This window comes from Eleutherodactylus coqui, chromosome 2 (assembly GCF_035609145.1).
Source record: "Eleutherodactylus coqui strain aEleCoq1 chromosome 2, aEleCoq1.hap1, whole genome shotgun sequence".
Classification (NCBI taxonomy): Eukaryota; Metazoa; Chordata; class Amphibia; order Anura; family Eleutherodactylidae; genus Eleutherodactylus; species Eleutherodactylus coqui.
Genome location: NC_089838.1, coordinates 117378970 through 117397423, shown reverse-complemented (window position 1 = coordinate 117397423; position 18454 = coordinate 117378970). Strand labels below are relative to the sequence as shown.

Here is an 18454-nt window from a genome sequence, read left to right as displayed (position 1 = left end):
CACACGACCATGCCCGGTTGGAGGCTCAGCGGCGCAAGCCAACGGTCTGTCTGCTCTGTCAGACCCTGCAGCAGTTCGTGGGCCGTGTGCCTCCTATCTCCTAAGCTGAGTAGTTTCAGCACGGCCTGCTGACGCTTGCCCACCGCTGTGCTGCCACGCCGCGCGACACCGACTGCTGGCGACGTCCTGCTGCTGCTGACACATCTAGATTGCGAGACAGAGGTTGAGGAGGAGGAGGAGGAGGAGGGTGCTTTAGTGGAAGAAGCATACACCTCCGCAGATACCACCACCGAGCTGGGGCCCGCAATTCTGGGGGTGGGTAGGACGTGAGCGGTCCCAGGCTCTGACTCGGTCCCAGCCTCCACTAAATTCACCCAATGTGCCGTCAGGGAGATGTAGTGGCCCTGCCCGCCTGTGCTTGTCCACGTGTCCGTAGTTAAGTGGACCTTGCCACTAACCGCATTGGTGAGGGCGCGTACAATGTTGCGGGAGACGTGGTCGTGCAGGGCTGGGACGGCACATCGGGAAAAGTAGTGGCGACTGGGAACTGAGTAGCGCGGGGCCGCCGCCGCCATCATAGCTTTGAAGGACTCCGTTTCCACAACCCTATACGGCAGCATCTCAAGGCTGATAAATTTGGCTATGTGGACGGTTAACGATTGAGCGTGCGGGTGCGTGGTGGCGTACTTGCGCTTGCGCTCCAACACTTGCGCTAGCGATGGCTGGACTGTGCGGTGCGAGACATTGGTGGATGGGGCCGAGGACAGCGGAGGTGAGGCTGTGGGTGCAGGCCATGAGACGGTTGTGCCTGTGTCCTGAGAGGGAGGTTGGATCTCAGTGGCAGGTTGGGGCACAGGGGGAGAGGCAGCGGTGCAAACCGGAGGCGGTGAACGGCCTTCGTCCCACCTTGTGGGGTGCTTGGCCATCATATGTCTGCGCATGCTGGTGGTGGTCAGGCTGTTGGTGGTGGCTCCCCGGCTGATCTTGGCGCGACAAAGGTTGCACACCACTGTTCGTCGGTCGTCAGGCGTCTCTGTGAAAAACTGCCAGACCGTAGAGCACCTCGGCTTCTGCAGGGTGGCATGGCGCGAGGGTGTGCTTTGGGAAACACTTGGTGGATTATTCGGTCTGGCCCTGCCTCTACCCCTGGCCACCGCACTGCCTCTTGCAACCTGCCCTGCTGATGCCCTTGCCTCCCACTCTGAAGACCTGTCCTGAGTAGGCGTTGCACACCAGGTGGGGTCAGTCACCTCATCGTCCTGCTGCTCTTCCTCCGAATCTTCTGTGCGCTGCTCCCTTGGACTTACTGCCCTTACTACTACCTCACTGCAAGACAACTGTGTCTCATCGTCATCGTCCTCCTCACCCACAGAAAGTTCTTGAGACAGTTGGTGGAAGTCCCCAGCCTCTTCCCCCGGACCCCGGGAACTTTCGAATGGTTGGGCATCAGTGACGATAAACTCCTCTGGTGGGAGAGGAACCACTCCTGCCCAATCTAAGCAGGGGCCCGAGAACAGTTCCTGGGAGTGTTCCCGCTCCTGAGCAGGTGTCATTGTAGTGGAGTGAGGAGGCTGGGAGGAAGGAGGAGCAGCAGACAGAGGATTCGGATTTGCAGCACTGGACGGCGCAGAACTGTGGGTGGATGATAGCTTACTCAAAGCACTTTCTGCCATCCAGGACAGGACCTGCTCACACTGCTCATTTTCTAATAAAGGTCTCCCGCGTGGACCCATTAATTGGGCGATGAATGTGGGGACGCCAGAAACGTGCCTCTCTCCTAATCGCGCAGCAGTCGGCTGCGACACACCTGGATCAGGAGCTCGGCCTGTGCCCACACCCTAACTTGGCCCTCCGCGTCCTCGGCCACGTCCACGTCCTCTAGGCCTACCCCTACCCCTCAGCATGCTGTATTACCAGTGATTTGATTTCCCAGGCAGGAAATAAATTGGCGCAAGCCTGCAGGCCAAATATAATGTTTTCGCTTTTTTGCAAACGGAAGACCCCACTGCGTGTATTCAATGAACAAGAAGTTTAATATCTGTGGTGTGGCCCTCAAAAAGTGTCACACAAGTATAGTGTAGCAGAGTTATTAACTCTAGCAGAGCAGGTATTTGCCAGTCAGGAAAGACAATGGCGCTAGGCTGCAGTAAAGCGTAGCTGGTTGCGTCTGATTTTTGTACGTTGTACACGCAGCACACACGTACACGCAGACCTTAGGACTGACACAGGCAGGCCAAATATAATTTATTTTCCTTTTTAGCAAAGGGAAGACCCCACTGCGTATATTCAATGAACAAGAAGTTTAATATCTGTGGTGTGGCCCTCAAAAAGTGTCACACAAGTATAGTGTAGCAGAGTTATTAACTCTAGCAGAGAAGGTATTTGCCAGTCAGGAAAGACAATGGCGCTAGGCTGCAGTAAAGCGTAGCTGGTTGCGTCTGATTTTTGTACGTAGTACACGTAGCACACACGTACACGCAGACCTTAGGACTGACACAGGCAGGCCAAATATAATTTCTTTTCCTTTTTAGCTTAGGGAAGCACCCACTGCGTATATTCAATGAACAAGAAGTTTAATATCTGTGGTGTGGCCCTCAAAAAGTGTCACACAACTATAGTGTAGCAGAGTTATTAACTCTAGCAGAGAAGGTATTTGCCAGTCAGGAAAGACAATGGCGCTAGGCTGCAGTAAAGCGTAGCTGGTTGCGTCTGATTTTTGTACGTTGTACACGCAGCACACACGTACACGCAGACCTTAGGACTGACACAGGCAGGCCAAATATAATTTTTTTCCTTTTTAGCAAAGGGAAGACCCCACTGCGTGTATTCAATGAATAATAAATGTCTTCTGGCCCTGCCTACACAATTCTATCCCTGTAGTATTAATGCCGGGTGCAATGCTCTGCACAGCCGGTTTTGAGAAAAAAAAAAAAAATGCAACACTGCTAACAGCAGCCTGGACAGTACTGCACACGGATAGAAGTGGCCCTAGAAAGGACCGTTGGGGTTCTTGAAGCCTACACTAACTCCTAACACTCTCCCTGCCTAACCCCCACTTCTGTCCCTATTGCAGGGCGCAATGCTCTGCAGATCCAATTTTGGACAAAAAAAAAAAAAATTACTGTGCTAACACAGTACTGCACACTAGTAGATGTGGCCCTGAGAAGGGCCGTTGGGGTTCTTGAAGCCTACACTGACTCCTAACGCTCTCCCTACAGCAGCACCAGCAGCAGCACTTTCCCTCAGCTAAGTCACAAGGCATGTGTGGCGAGCCGCGGGAGGGGCCGATTTATATACTTGGGTGACATCTGATCGCCCCAGCCACTCACAGCAGGGGGGTGGTATAGGGCTTGAACGTCACAGGGGGAAGTTGTAATGCCTTCCCTGTCTTTCAATTGGCCAGAAAAGCGCGCTAACGTCTCAGAGAGGAAACTGAAAGTAACCGGAACACCGCGTGGTGCTCGTTACGAGTACCGAGCATCCCGAACACCCTAATATTCGCACGAATATCAAGCTCGGACGAGTACGTTCGCTCATCTCTATTCCTAAGTATAGTTAGCAGCAGATAATGCGTTAGTATTTGCAGGTAGATATCCATTTGTTTAATTATTACTATTCTATTGTTCACTTACATTCCCATGTTAACAAATATTGTACATCTTGGTTACTCCATCATCCGCATCATATTCTCGGTCCTGCATCGCTATACCAACTCCCGCGACGACTGCATAAATCTCTGTATTCTGATGCTGTGCATCTGTCTGATGTAAAGCCTTTATTTGGCTGCTATACATATATGTGTCTCTGATCTGGTTTCAGATCATATAGCTTATAGCAAACAGTGCCAAAGTCCCAAACTACCAAGTTTACTTACCACCGTGGCCGGGCTTTTATTTCGGATAAAACTGTTGATTGCATCATTGTGAGGGGCGAATACTGTGTAGGGATCACCAGATTCAATAAGTTTTGCCAGCTGATATTCCTACATAAAAAATATCAGCATAGTATTGTACAATATGCCGGCAGAGATTTATAACATGAGCCAAGTTTCTATATAAAATGATGAGCTTATGGAAAGACAAACATCCACTCATGTTATGTGTTACTCACAATTATATAGCCACGGAAGATGGAGTAATCGGGCATCTCTTCAAGCCTGGTCATCAAGTCTGGCAACTGCCCAGCAGTTAATGGATCAGGGGTCAAAACCTATAAACGGCATCCGGTTTTGAAGTTTTCAACTTTTTTATATAGCTAAAAATGGCAATATTATGTTATGCTTATGGTTACGTAGACGGAAGAAAAATACCACACGGTACATCTAGTCTACCCTTATATTATTTTCTTTTTACTTCCCGCTTAGGATATATACTTATCCTAGGCGGCTTGAATTCATTTAATATTGATTTTATACGGATCGCACGCCCGGGAGAGAATCGCAGCATGCTCCATCTTTCTGACTTCAATGGAAGCTGTCCGATCTGCGGCACACCCCCAGCTGACACTGCAGATGTGCTGCGGATTTAAAAATAAAACAAAAATGCACTATGTATCGTCCAGCGCGCCCAGACACATCCGCCATGCTGAAGAAAGAAGATCCAGCCACGACGGAGGAGACCCGCGCTGGATCCGGAGGGGTGAGAAAATGTCCCATAGCATATTGTGCATTTTACAAACTGGAAATTGTTAAGAACTTGAATAGAACAACTACCTGCCAGTAACAAAAAAAGACGTATACAGAAAGTGATTTCATGTTGTGCCAGTTGGTTTTCATGGCTTTCAAAACAGAAATTACCATCAACATAATCAAGAGATTTACCTTGTCAATAAGATGCAATACTCCATTTGTAGCTGCTATATCGCTGACAACAAAATTAGCGCCTCCAACAGTTATATTCTAAAATAAAAGAAATAATTTCCATTAAAGCATTTTTTACAAATGAAGGGAATATATCTGCTTGAACCTGCTGTTTAAACTGCCAGCTGCATGTTATAGAGCAGGAGGAGCTGAGCAGATTGATATATAGTGTTATGGGGAAAGATTCAGGATAACTTGTATTTCATTCTGAGCTGAACAGTCCAGTGGGCGGAGCAATCAGTGATTGGCAGCTGTCTGTGTATGATTGTACATGCAGGGGTAACTGTCAATCACTGATAGGGCCGCCCACTGTACTGTTCAGCTCAGAATGAGTAGAAGATTAAATGAACAAACTACAAGTTATGACAAATCATTTCCCATATATATATATAAAAAAATAATATATATATATATATATATATATATATATATACATATATATATATGTGTGTTATATATATCAATCTGCTCTGTTACATGCTGCCTGCAGTTTGGGCAGTATTTTCAATCTGATAGATTCCCTTCAAGGACATTTGAGAATTTGACATAAAATTTTGACTCCTACAGGTAACCGTTGGCAGCGTTCTCTGGTATAGAGAGCTGCCTAATGTTTGCTTGACTTATGAACACTTGTAACTTACCCCATTTTCTATAGAAAGTTGAAGAAAATTACGATTCAGAGATGTAGCCAATAAATCAGTTGAAGATAATGCTCTGATGTCATCATATCTGTAGATACCTGACAAAATATGATGCCTAGAAGTAAAAATATATATCATTTGGGTTAACAAACGCTCACACAAGATGCAGAATTTGCACAAATCACACTAGATGACCACTCTTATACACTCATTGGCAAAAGAAATCAAGCACCTAGAAGGAGTTGTCAGAATCTGATTAAATATTCTATGTGTGATTGTAAAGTTGATATGAGGGATTACAATATCAGAGCAAAAGGATGATTTATTGTGAAAAATTGACCTCTTGTAGGGAGGCTCTAGTAACCCTGTTGTACCACCTCTAGCTTGGATGCAAGATGTAATATGGGGTAGCATAGAGGCTACAGGACCCTGTTGTACAGCCTCTAGCTTAGATACAAGATGTGATACAGGCGGGCATGGAGGCTCTAGTACCCTGTTGTACCACCTCTAGCTTGGATACAAGATGTGGTACGGGTGGGCATGGAGGCTCCAGGAACCTGTTGTACCACCTCTAGCTTGGATGCAAGATGTGATACGGGGTGGCATGGAGGCTCCAGGACCCTGTTGTACAGCCTCTAGCTTGGATGCAAGATGTGATAAAGGCGGGCATGGAGGCTCTAGTACCCTATTGTACCGCCTCTAGCTTGGATAAAAGATGTGGTACTGGTGGGCATGGAGGTTCTACTACCCTGTTGTACAGCCTCTAGCTTGGGTACAAGAGGTGATATGGGTGAGCATGGAGGCTTTAGTAACTTATTGTACCACCTCTAGGCTTGCATGCAAGATGTGATTTGGACGAGCATGAAGGCTCTAGTAACCTGTTGTACTACCTCTAGCTTGGACACAAGATGTTATACGGGTGGGCATGGAGGCTCTGGTACCCCGTTGTACCGCCTCTAGCTTGGATACAAGATGTAATACGGGCAGGCATAGAGGCTTTAGTAACCTGTTGTACCTCCTCTAGCTTGGACACAAGATGTGATATGGTCTGGCATGGAGGCTCCAGTACCCTGTTGTACCACCTCTAGCTTGGATACAAGATGTGATACGGGCGTGCATGGAGGCTCCAGGACCCTGTTGTACTACCTCTAGCTCAGATACAAGATGTGATACGGGCTGGCATGGAGGCTCTAGTACCCTGTTGTACCACCTCTAGCTTGGATACAAGATGTGATACGGGCATGCATGGAGGCTCCAGGACCCTGTTGTACCGCCTCTAGCTTCGATGCAAGATGTGATTTGGGCGGGCATGGAGGCATTCAGGATTTGTATGGTATCTTGAAAAATATTGCTCCACATTTGCTGTAACTAAACACTCTGGTACATTAGCCAGTTCTACAGTACAACCTTATTCCCTTGCAATACATAAAGAACATTACATTTCTTGCTAGTGTGACTACAATAACTCAGTGTAATGGGGATAGCGTATTGATACAAAGAATGATTTCCTTACCTTACTAAGGTTGGGGCATTCTCTTTTTTCATCCAGTAAACCTTATCTTTCATATTGTCAAACGCCCGTCGAGAAGGGACAAACATCGTGACATTTGGAGATTGAGAAAGCAAAGATTTTATATCAGGATCCTGAAATTAATGTCAGATTGCTTGATTTAAAATGATGACTTCAAACGTGTGCAGGTTTTTATCTATTGTTATATCTCTAACGAGGTTTAACAGTATTATATACAGAGGAAATGAACATTCATTATTCAGGGTTAGGGGGGGGGGTCTGTGTAAGCTAATGTACACTGATTCTAACACGGACAGTATGGAGTAACTGATAATTTGAACTCCAGAACAACTTTATCTAGTTTGCAGAATGCTGGAAAAACTAGTAATGATTAATCCCCATCAGTAGAATAGAATAGAAAATTCTCTTAACCTTCAACTGTGGATGTGATTTATTTGTTACACTTCTGTGGACACTTCTCACAGTCTCCTATATATTGTGGTTGACTTTTTTCGTAATAGTGAACTGGATGTTTACAATGACTTGTTTTCATTAATTTTCAGGTTATAAATAATTAAAAAAACATGTAGAAATAGTCAACTTTTATTTAAATATTTTAGTAATTTTACATAATAAAGAATTATGGGAACTTTTCAGTCTTAATTAAAGATACAACCTCCTCTCGTATTGGTCTTTGCACAACTAAAACAAAAGCTATTGAGCCATTCGTCCACGGGATGAGCGGGGAAGTATGCATTTGTTGGAAATCTAGAATGGGGAGGGGTCTGTGAGACTCCACGTCCACAGTTAAAGGTTAAGGGTCCATGCACATGAATGAACCACGTACAGTGGCACACAAAGTCCTTTTTGAACATGTAAACTTATAGGTACTCCATGTGCTGCCATACAGTGCTTCTTGAGACACAATATTTTCCTGTAGAAGCTACAGTACTGCATTATTTGTTCTGACAGATTCGTGGCCTTTGTGTGGAGGCACATGGAGGTACAGTAAGGTCCACAGCAGCCTTTGTTTTATAGATCCATAATACAACATGATGCCTTACTAACATTATCATGGTATTATATCTCCAACTTACATTTATGCACTTAGAAAATTCAGAGGCCTCTGGGAGCGATGCAACCACCTAAGACCAAGTAATAGATGAATTACAATGTGTATTTTTGTTTGAGCTTATGGATGTAAAAAAGAGACAAATAAAGAATGCAGGATACATTTTAAAAGGAGAATGGAAAGCTCTAATTAACATTTTTATAAAGACATATGTTTAGATATAGATATTTCATTCCACTCTGGTTGTATCAGGCTGGAGCCATGTTTTGGATACAGAAATACTTACATCTGCTACAGTTCCATAGCACATTTTTCCATCACCTTCATAGCCTTCTTTACAAACACACTCCCAGAAACCAGATGCTACTTTTTGACATTTTGCCTACAGAGAAGAATGACAAAATGCACATTCAGTCACTATTTCTCTATCTAGCTTGCTGAACCACAAACCATACTCGTATGGTAACATTGCAGCTGGGCTGTCTGTGAAGTCTGAGAAACTGAATCAGAAGACCATTTACAATAACACACATCACTTTGAAGCATGGATACATTGCTCCATTTCCAAATCCAAAGGATCAACAGGATCAATTTATGATTATGTCTCCCTAGGACATAAACATCACTTGACACAAACCAAATGAAGTAGTGAAGATTGTGTCTTCCTAGGACATACCCCTGACACAAAGTTCATTTGCCACAAATGTAAATGTCCCCAGCCAATATTCAAACCCTCAAAGCCCATTTAGGCCGCCTGCAGACAGGCAGAAATTCCGCAGCTGGCTAAAAGTCAACGATGAACAAATAGTGCGTGATGGCCGCCCGTTTAGGCAACGATTATCGCTCAAAAGATGGCTTTTGAGTGAATTCTGAGCGATAATCATTGTGTCTAAATGGGCCTTAACCCTATCCTTTAATCGTAACCTTATCCCAAAGTTACTAAGGAAACGGGGACATAATCTTCGCTTATTTAATCAGGGGGATATGGATATTAGGGAGGAAGCAGCAGAGGGACAAAATTTTCACTTGATAAACTTGTATGTAAAAGTATTTTTAGGACATAGAACTTACCAGAAAATGACATTTTTCCGTCTCTCCTAGGCACGTGTTCACTGGCTCGCACTGAATGCCATCACCTCGAAACCCTTTATTGCACTCACAATCACTCTGCATAAAGTGCAAAAACAAGAGTGGCAACATATTGCAGTTGTAGAATTCTCGGATTATGAATTTCCTTGTGTTAAATCTACCATCAGACCTTAATACAACATTGCCAGTTTACTTGGCGGAAAAAAAAAATCGGCGTGACAGTTTGAGTTCACCATAATCGATGACATTTGTAAAATACATGACAGCTACAGTATATCTCCAAAACCGAACGCTGGCTGCATACAGCCCCATTGTATGGTCGGACCCAAGTTGGGAAACACCTGTGAGATCAGCTCCTTTATTGAAAAGTCTGAGGACGGATCGTTATCTTACCAACATTTGGTATGGATAGAATGTTTGTCCACCCTAACTGTCATATCTCAGTTCTGACACGCCTATAACAGTACCTGGGCTACAGCTGGTTGTAAAAATTAGTGGCTGATTCAGTCAAGTTTTGACGGGATCTGGCAGCATTCTAAAGTTTGCCTTAGTTAACTGTTGGAAGAGCCCTTTTTCCTTATTACCAGTAAAAATGCATGCTTGGGTGAGATTTAGGCCAGTTTAGGCCGGTTATTCATGAGCATAATGCCAATGCATCTTATTATGGCTGCAAATCCTGGCCAACTGCAGGTTCAATGACCTAAACTAACAGCGTCATAGGGAACTATGCTGTTGTTGCTTTAGGCCATTACACTTGTGATCAGACCGGTATCGGCATCCATAATAAAGGCTCAAAAATATTACACTTAAAACTACTTTAAAATTGTTTTGCAGGTCTTCTAAATAAGGATTTTTATGCTTAAAATAACGAAAAAACTGAACATACTAATTCTGCTTTGCTCTTGCATTGTTCTTACCTGATCTTACCCATTTACAAATTGCATATGTTGATGTGATATTCATGGGACACATCCTGCCCCCATGTCACATGACTATAATAGTTAGTCACCACCCATCAGGTGGTGATTGACCACTATATATCATTCTTGTACAGTTGCACTAAAAAGTTCAGCATTCTAGCACTGGATTAAGCCTTCCACATTTTCTGACACTTATGAAGTGTTGGAAATAAGGAGTGTAGCTTGAAAGCCCCATGTTACTATATGTGATTTTTTTTTGGGTAAGAATAGCTCCTATAATGAAGTTCTATACTAGTGTACTGCTCAGTGGTCTGCCAGAATTAATACGAATACCCCACTGTCATGTGATATACAGTATATTGTGAACTTCAAGGCATCCATTTACCTGGCCAGGACCAACATACAGACAGGTGGCACTTGGGTGGCATCCTCCTTTGTCAGGAAGCAGACAGTTATTTATTTCGGAGCAGTCTATCCCATCGCCTGTCCATCCTATGCGACACACACACTTGAATTTTCCTGGTTCTGTCGGAATACACTGAGCCTGTATAAACACATCGAAACGTAAGTCAGTGGACACGATAGATGATTATTACTGTAGCATGTATGTCGTAATGAAGTGCTACTGGCACATAGTATATACAGCATGAGCAGTGAATAAAACCTCAAATATTCAGTTAAAGGAATTTCCCCAAAACTTAAAATTGCTCCACAACCCTTCTGTCCTTCCTGGTTGCTGCTAAGCAGGACATGTGACTGCTGCAGCCAATCACTAACCACAGCAGTGACCTTCTATAACCAGTGATTGGCTGCAGCAGTCACACGTCCTGGTCAGCAGCAACCAAGAAGGACAGAAGGGTTGTGGAGCAATTTAAAGTACTGAGAAAAGCCCTTTAATATACTTTTATGAAGAGGAATCACAAATGACTTTATAGGCACCACAAACATTTATTTGGGAGTAAAACCAACTCACATTGACATTGCAGGGAGATTTCCCAGAAACCAGACAGGCGTTTGTTTCTACGCAGTTTATTCCATCTCCTTCATATCCTAATTTACAGACACAGCTGAAAGAAAAACGTAAAGATCATCGTTACTTATTATATACCTAACCAGGGAAATGTATACATGGATACTGAAACATTATGCAATTATCAATATATGGTCCTATATATTTTAAAGCTTCATTGCATTAATGTTTCTGCTTGCTGTCAGTGAATGGAAACAATCTTGCTTACAGAAAAGCCTTTACGATCATGTTAGGCCTACAAAGCTGCTGGGATTGTTCCAGTGTTCCAGTAACCCCCTTCCCTTCACAGAATTGACATGCCACTGATTATGCAAGTGAATACGATATTTTCTACTCCATTCACATACTCTGGAAAAAATCTGCATGGGATAATCAATGCGCTGTGGATTTTAAAATCCACAGTATGTTGTGACTTCCACAAAGGAAGGCTATGGATTAGTGCCAATGAAGTACAATAGGGTAATTAATCCATTTACGGATCTGCTGGCATATTTGCAGCAAAAATCAGAATTTCATCTTCAGATTTATTGCTGTAGATTATTTGAAAAACCCAAAGTCAATCTGCCTAATACATACTGTATTTGACCCTTGTGAACACAACCTTATAGGGAAGCTAGCTTATTTCTATGGCCAGCTTTAGTGAGAACCATTCTCAAACTCTGGAACTAGATAATGAATATTTCAATTTAATGACAAAAGGCAGAGATCTTGTATATTGTCATGTATAAAACAACAAATGGCTTATTTGATATAGTACATTAGCACTACAAGTAAAGGGCCATTTACACCAGCCGATGATCGCAAAAACCCCCCCAAAAAAACGCTAATCGGCGATCGTTTTAGCGATCATCGGCGCGTCTAAATGCGCGCTCATCATGCGCTTTTCAGGCACTGTTAGCTGATCGTTAAATTCAGTCCAACCTAAAAATCGTTGTTCAGCCACGGGGAGTGCTGATAGCATTGTTTCCCGTTGGAGAACAAAGGAACTGAAAGCAGATAAGACCCCTTCAGCTAATAACTGCATTCAGCTAAGGCTTCATTTGCACATTTTATTGCTTTTAAGTAGCTGAGTAGCTATTTAATAGTTTATGCAAAATGATTGCTCAAAGCTGTCACTCAAACTGTAGTTGGAGCGATCTTTGATCGATCATCTCCTGGTGTAAATGGGCCTTAATAAAGGTATAAAGAAAGATAAGCATTATTAAAGTTTTTCAAATTTTACAGCTTGGATCTTCAAGTTTTAAAGGGGTTTTCTTGGAATTTAGTATTCATGACCTATCCTCAAGGCAGGTCATCAAAAGTTGATCGTTGGGGATCTGTTGTTTAGAAAGTTCACTGATCCTGCAAACTGCTATCAGTGCAGCAGGGCCCTTTGTCTGCTCTAGTGGCCAGGGCCGGAAGTGTACTAGACGGTTTATCTCCTATTGAAATCAATGGAAGGGATGCCTTCTATTACACTTTCAGATCCTCATTGCTGTTAGAGCCAGAACTGTATTAGAAGGCATCCTTCCAATTGATTTCAATGGAAGTGAAGCCTTCTTTTACATTTCTGACCCTGACCACCATTGCGAATGGCAGGGCCTGCACTGTCAGCAGGTTGGAAGATCAGCTTTTTGGTGGGGATCCTGAGTAGCGGAACTTCACCGATCAGCTATTGATGACCTATTCTGAGGATAGGTCATCAGTAGTGAATGCCTAGAAAACCTCTTTAATGTTTGGTTATAAATGCAGCATTATAATATTAAAGAGTACCTGGGCAAGCCGTTACGGAATGAACAGTCGGCATGAGCATGACAGAAGGTAAGAAGTATTCCACAAGGAGTAGTCCTCCTATCACAGAACTGTCCTGTAAATCCAGCTTTACAGGACCCAGTCAGGCAGCTACCATCACTGTCTACATGGTTGTTGCATCTGCCATGGACACAGCCACATTCTAAGGGCAAGTAACAATAAATTAGTATTCTCATCCGCCTTTATACAACCTTTCCAATAACCATTTTCATGCAGACTGAAAGTGATTTAGAACATGAATCTTTCTGATATTTAACATAAGGTGACCAGATTTTCCTAGGGTCAAAGTGGCACAGAGGGTGTGGTCGGGGGCGGGGCTTATCACAATGCATGTTTTTTTTCTCAGTCATTGTGAAAAGAAAGACAGGGAGCGAATTTTGCTGCATTTCCGCATTCAAAAAACTGTGAAAATCCACACCCTTGGTGCGGATTTTGACCGGAAACCAGCCACATCTCCGCAGCCAATTTCATACTATGCGGCGCTCCCCCTCACCGTCTCTGCAGGTTTCCTGCTGTCAGCGCTCCCCAGCTTCCGGTTCCTAGCGGCCTGTAGTGGCCTCACCTAACCAGCATCATCTGATCAGCGGCACCACACCTGACCATGCCGCTGGGAACCGAAAACCAGGGAGCGCTGACAGCGGGAAGCCTTCAGGGGAGGTGAGGGGGAGCGCCGCATAGTATGAAATCAGCTGCGGGTACACGGCTGATTTCCAGTGAAAATTCACACCAACGGTGCAGATTTTGACTATTTTTTGGATATAGAAATGCTGTGAAATGTACTGCGGGAATTTCCACTGTGAACATTCTGCAGCTTTTTCACCCCATGTAAACATACCCTAAGCCTGGGTTCACACGGGGCAGAATTGCCGCGGATTATCTGCATTTTCCCGTTACAGATCCGTAGGAAGGACGAACCGCTGTGTTTGCAGTGCAAGCCAAAGTCAATGTGTTTTGGCAAAAAGCTGTTCTCACAGTGCAGAATTTTTCTGCTCTGCCGTAGTGCGGAAATGTTGTTGCGTTGCGGTTTTTGAAGACGCAGCATGTCAATTCTTTGGACATTTCCGGGGCGTTTTTTTGTCCATAGGCCTCAATGTAAGTAGCTTAAAAAAACGTAGCTGAAAACGCTGGAAATACTGTAAAACTGCTGCGGATTTCATAACTTGCGGAAATTCAATGCAGAAAAATCGCACATAATCCGCAGCAATAGAAGCAATAACAAACTACACTTGTCAGTGGTTTTGCCACATAAGCAGGAATTCTGCAGAATTTCCGCACAGAAGTTCCCCAGCAAATCCGCGGCAATTCCGCCCCGCGTGAACCCAGCCTAAATCAGCTTGAGGTATGCTGCCATGTGCAGAGTGGCTCCAGTAGTAATAGTGACCCCTATATCAGCCCCAGTAGTAATAGTGACCCCTATATTGGCCCCAGTAGTAATAGTGACCCCCACAGTGGCCTCAATAGTAATATTATTACTACTGGGGTTGATATAGGAGACACTATTACTAATAGTGTTCCCTATATCGGCCCCAGTAGTAATAGTGTCCCCTATATCGGCTCAAGTAATAATAGTGTCCCTTATATCGACCCCAGTAGTAATAGTGAGCCCCATTGTGACCATAGTAGTAATAGTTACCCTCACAGTTGCTTCAGTATTAATATTATTACTACTGGGGCTGATATAGGAGACACTATTACTAACAGTATCCCTTATATCAACCCCAGTAGTAACAGTGACCCCAACAGTAGCCCCAGTACTAGTAGATCCCCCCCCCCTGAAACCCATAAACTTACCCTTCTCCTAGTTTTCAGAGCGCCTCCTCCTTTTTCCTCTCCTCTTGTGGAACCAAGGAGGAAAGGTCAGGGAAGGAAGATCCCAGATGCACACTCTGCCGTCAGTGTGAGCATCCATCAGTGCTACCGCTGAGTGATTACCATCCGAGAAGCCAAAGCACCCCGGCTGGTAATCAACTTCATGGTAACCCCGCCCCCAATAGCGGCACAAATGGCTGTCCCGCTTGGGACCCTGGAAAAAGTGGGACTGTCCTGCCTAAATGGAAATGTCTGGTCACCTTATTTAACACAATTCTCAACCAAGAAAAAAAAATATGTCCAAAAGATAATCCAAAATCTCAACAGTTCTCTCATTTATAGACAGGTGCTATCTATCCAGCCACACCGTGACTCTACTCTAGCTTCCCTTCCGACTTTACATAACAGAATACCAATATTTTCCTTACATGACTGACATCTCATACAGCATTACTGTTTTTATGTCAGAGAATCAGAAATATTAGACTATTTTAAGATTAATTTTGACAATTTCTGGATACAGTGAAATCCATATAGAATATGGACTGCAATCCATGAGTGGCGAATTTTAATTGCAAGGACTGCCTTGAGGTAGAATGCAATTGTTAGTGCCTTCTGGGAGTAAACCATAATTGTATATACCCTCCAGCTGCATTACTGCATACATTTGTTGGTTACTATACACTTACTTTTGTCACAGCGAATCCCATACATGTTTGTATCCAAACAACGCTGGCAGTTATAGCCTGTAAATGCCTCATCACAGACACAGGTCCCATTTCCTGTAATTCCATCCATACACTGAAACATAGAAAATAATTTTTTAAAGTTCTACTAAAAGGCGATGCCCACTGTGAATGACCAGACAAATAAACAGAAATCTCTCAAGCTAACGGCACATCTGCCATCAAATATACGGCTTGTATAGACTGATATATCTCTCAGTCAGGGCTCAATAAAGTCTGAGGATTCCCCGGAAACGGAAATGGATTAGGGGGTCCTCAAAATTGAGCGATAGCAAGGGCTATCACTTTTGGGCTCCATACGGAGAGCGTATAGATCCGTACATGTGTGGGCCATTTCTTTTGTGGAAACAACATGGGCGCAATTGTCTGAATAAGTCCTTACAGCAGGCATAAGACGGTTGTAGGGAATACTTAATGAAAAAGGAGTAAAATATTACTACATTAGGCTAAATTCACAACATATTTCATTTCTGGAAAATGTCCCAACATATACAATTATGTGCTCATAGATTTAAAGGGGTATTTCAGAGACTGGCGAAATTTTCAAAATTTCCCTAACATTTCCCCTTTTTACCATTATTCCAAAAGTTCATCTAAATCATCAAACTTGAAGTCCAGGACCGTTTTTTGCCGACTTGCTCTACCGCTACTCTCCAGGCAGCTTCAGATTTCCAAACTATAATTGAAAATGGCCACCGGAGACTCCCACAATGCCCCACTGTCAGTTACTGACTAGGACGCATTCACCACCGTACGAATTGTGTCGTTATTACAGAATGTAAGAAGGCACTTAGCAACCTGATCAGTAACACAGTGGCATACAGGTCATAGCCACTGGGTACCAATGCAGAACTAAGCAGGGGGGCACCACAGGTAAAGCCTTATCTCTGCAGCCTTAGAAGGCAAGCTATGATATTATATCGCAAAATTACATGTTATCGCCTTATGAAGCATATCATTTTCATTTAGAATTGCTGGAATGCTCCTATAAGATCAGTTTGATGATTTCCTATTCCCAATCATTGTTAAGACTTGTTAGAAAGTCACATCGATTTGTAAGGAATGCTTCCATCCATTAGGTGGCGCTGCAGAGGTATTTTTTCATCTTCCCTATTTGCATAAATTACCCAGAGGAACTTGCATGGCCTTATAAGTCTCCTTGCTTAGCTTCTAGGTGTCCCCCCACAAACCTTTTGGGTGCTTTCCTTGGGGAGAGACTATACTATCCCCTGACCTACTCACCCCCTCGGCGATTCCGCACAATTTTTGGGTGCTCTCCTTAAGGACACCCGCATTCCCTCCTGACCCTTAAAGTATCCAAACATATTCCAAAAGGTTACATCTGGCTGTCATACATCGGGATCCTATATCCCCAACTATATTGAAAAGCACAGTCAATTGCACTTTTCAGAAATGTACCCTTATCTTGTATTGAGCTTACAGCTACTGGAGCTTTTAGGGCTCATGTCCACGGGCAAAATGTGATTTAAAATCCGCAGCGGATCTCCCGCGCGCGGATCCGCACCCCATAGGGATGCATTGACCACCCGCGGGTAGATAAATACCCGCGGATCGTCAATAAAAGGCATTTAAAAAAAAATGGAGCATGAAAAAATCTGGACCATGCTCCATTTTCATGCGGGTCTCCCGCGGGGACGGCTCCCGCGGGCTTCTATTGAAGCCTATGGAAGCCGTCCGGATCCGCGGGAGACCTAAAATAGGAATTAAAAGCATTTACTCACCCGCAGCGGACCGCGAAGCTCTGCTCTTCCTCACGGCCGCATCTCCCTTGCTTCGGCTCGGCGGATGTGCCCGGCGCATGCGCGCGGCATATCGACGACGTGCCGGCGACGTGCCGCCGGCGTCAGGAATTCATCCGCCGGCCGAAAATGAAGATCCGGCCGTGAGGAACAGCTGACCTTCGCCGCCCGCTACGGAAAGGTAAATGCTTTTAAATTTCTATTTTCAGCGCTCATGTCCGCGGGGCAGGAGGGACCCGCTGCAGATTCTCCATGGAGAATCTGCAGCGGATCTGATTTTCCCCGTGGACATGAGGCCTAAGTACTGAAACCTGCAGAACTACTAATGCGGAACTGGAATAGGCTATAGCTCATGAGCAGTACTAGATAAGTAAAGCAATGTATTTGTACAATTCTGTAGAGTTTAGTTCAATATCTAAAATGAAGAAGAGTCTTCAACGGTGAACTTACAAATTCCAGATTTCACTTAGCTTTTTAAGACATGCAGAACATCCACATTACCTCTCCATTTCCTGAGCATGGGTTAGTAAAGCCACCAGGACAAGGTCTGCATTCAGGGCCATAAAATCCTGCACAGCACTTGGGTACCTGCAAGAGGGTTATAAGCAACACATGACTCGACCCAACTCAAAGACGTACTTTCAACACATTGTCTTTTTTAAGTACATATGTGGTGGGCCACAAGTATTAAATAAGTATCAATAAGGAAGACTTACCGGTACTGTGAAGTTGCAGTACCTTGCGCAGCCACCCACTGAAAAATCACTATCCATAACTGATCTTCGGTAGGTACACTTATGTGTAAACAGAGACTGAAAGCAAATGAGTGGCATGTTATACCTCAGCACAATCTGTAGACTTTCCAATGTATGGATAATGAGATATAGGATCCTACCGTTTCTAAACTTCCTGGTGGACATTTACTGAAGAGGACCGCAGTGCAGGAAGCGCAGGTTCCCTAATAAAAAACACAACTGTAACCTGTATGCAGCGCATAGCTGAAACACTATATGTATCAAAAAGGTAAAAGACAAGTGAAATTTAGTAAAATATAGTTCATTAAAAGTTAATTAATGCAACATCTAATAATTCAGACTGCGTGATAATCCGGCATCAGAAAATCGCAATATAATGTGGAATTTCATATGCCCCAAAGCAAGAAATGGAGTGAAAAACCCAAATTCATCTAATTAAAAAATATATAGTAATAGTAGATTTTATTGTAACA

At 43.9% G+C, this 18454-nt stretch overlaps 1 protein-coding gene across 1 annotated transcript in view; it reads right to left on the bottom strand.

Moving 5' to 3' along the window:
• The window catches only part of STAB2 (stabilin 2), a 134348-nt gene that overhangs the window by 77553 nt on the left and 38341 nt on the right, over window positions 1–18454 (bottom strand). Inside the window, exons 19-33 of the mRNA XM_066591428.1 lie at window positions 18122–18184; window positions 17943–18038; window positions 17728–17814; window positions 15410–15521; window positions 12873–13053; window positions 11064–11157; window positions 10476–10634; window positions 9153–9248; window positions 8368–8463; window positions 8107–8154; window positions 7013–7143; window positions 5500–5614; window positions 4820–4897; window positions 4111–4209; window positions 3875–3982 (exon numbers count right to left, since the gene is read on the bottom strand). Of these exons, the coding sequence (XP_066447525.1) occupies window positions 3875–3982; window positions 4111–4209; window positions 4820–4897; window positions 5500–5614; window positions 7013–7143; window positions 8107–8154; window positions 8368–8463; window positions 9153–9248; window positions 10476–10634; window positions 11064–11157; window positions 12873–13053; window positions 15410–15521; window positions 17728–17814; window positions 17943–18038; window positions 18122–18184 (1563 nt within the window). The remainder of the gene's footprint in view (window positions 1–3874; window positions 3983–4110; window positions 4210–4819; window positions 4898–5499; window positions 5615–7012; window positions 7144–8106; window positions 8155–8367; window positions 8464–9152; window positions 9249–10475; window positions 10635–11063; window positions 11158–12872; window positions 13054–15409; window positions 15522–17727; window positions 17815–17942; window positions 18039–18121; window positions 18185–18454) is intronic.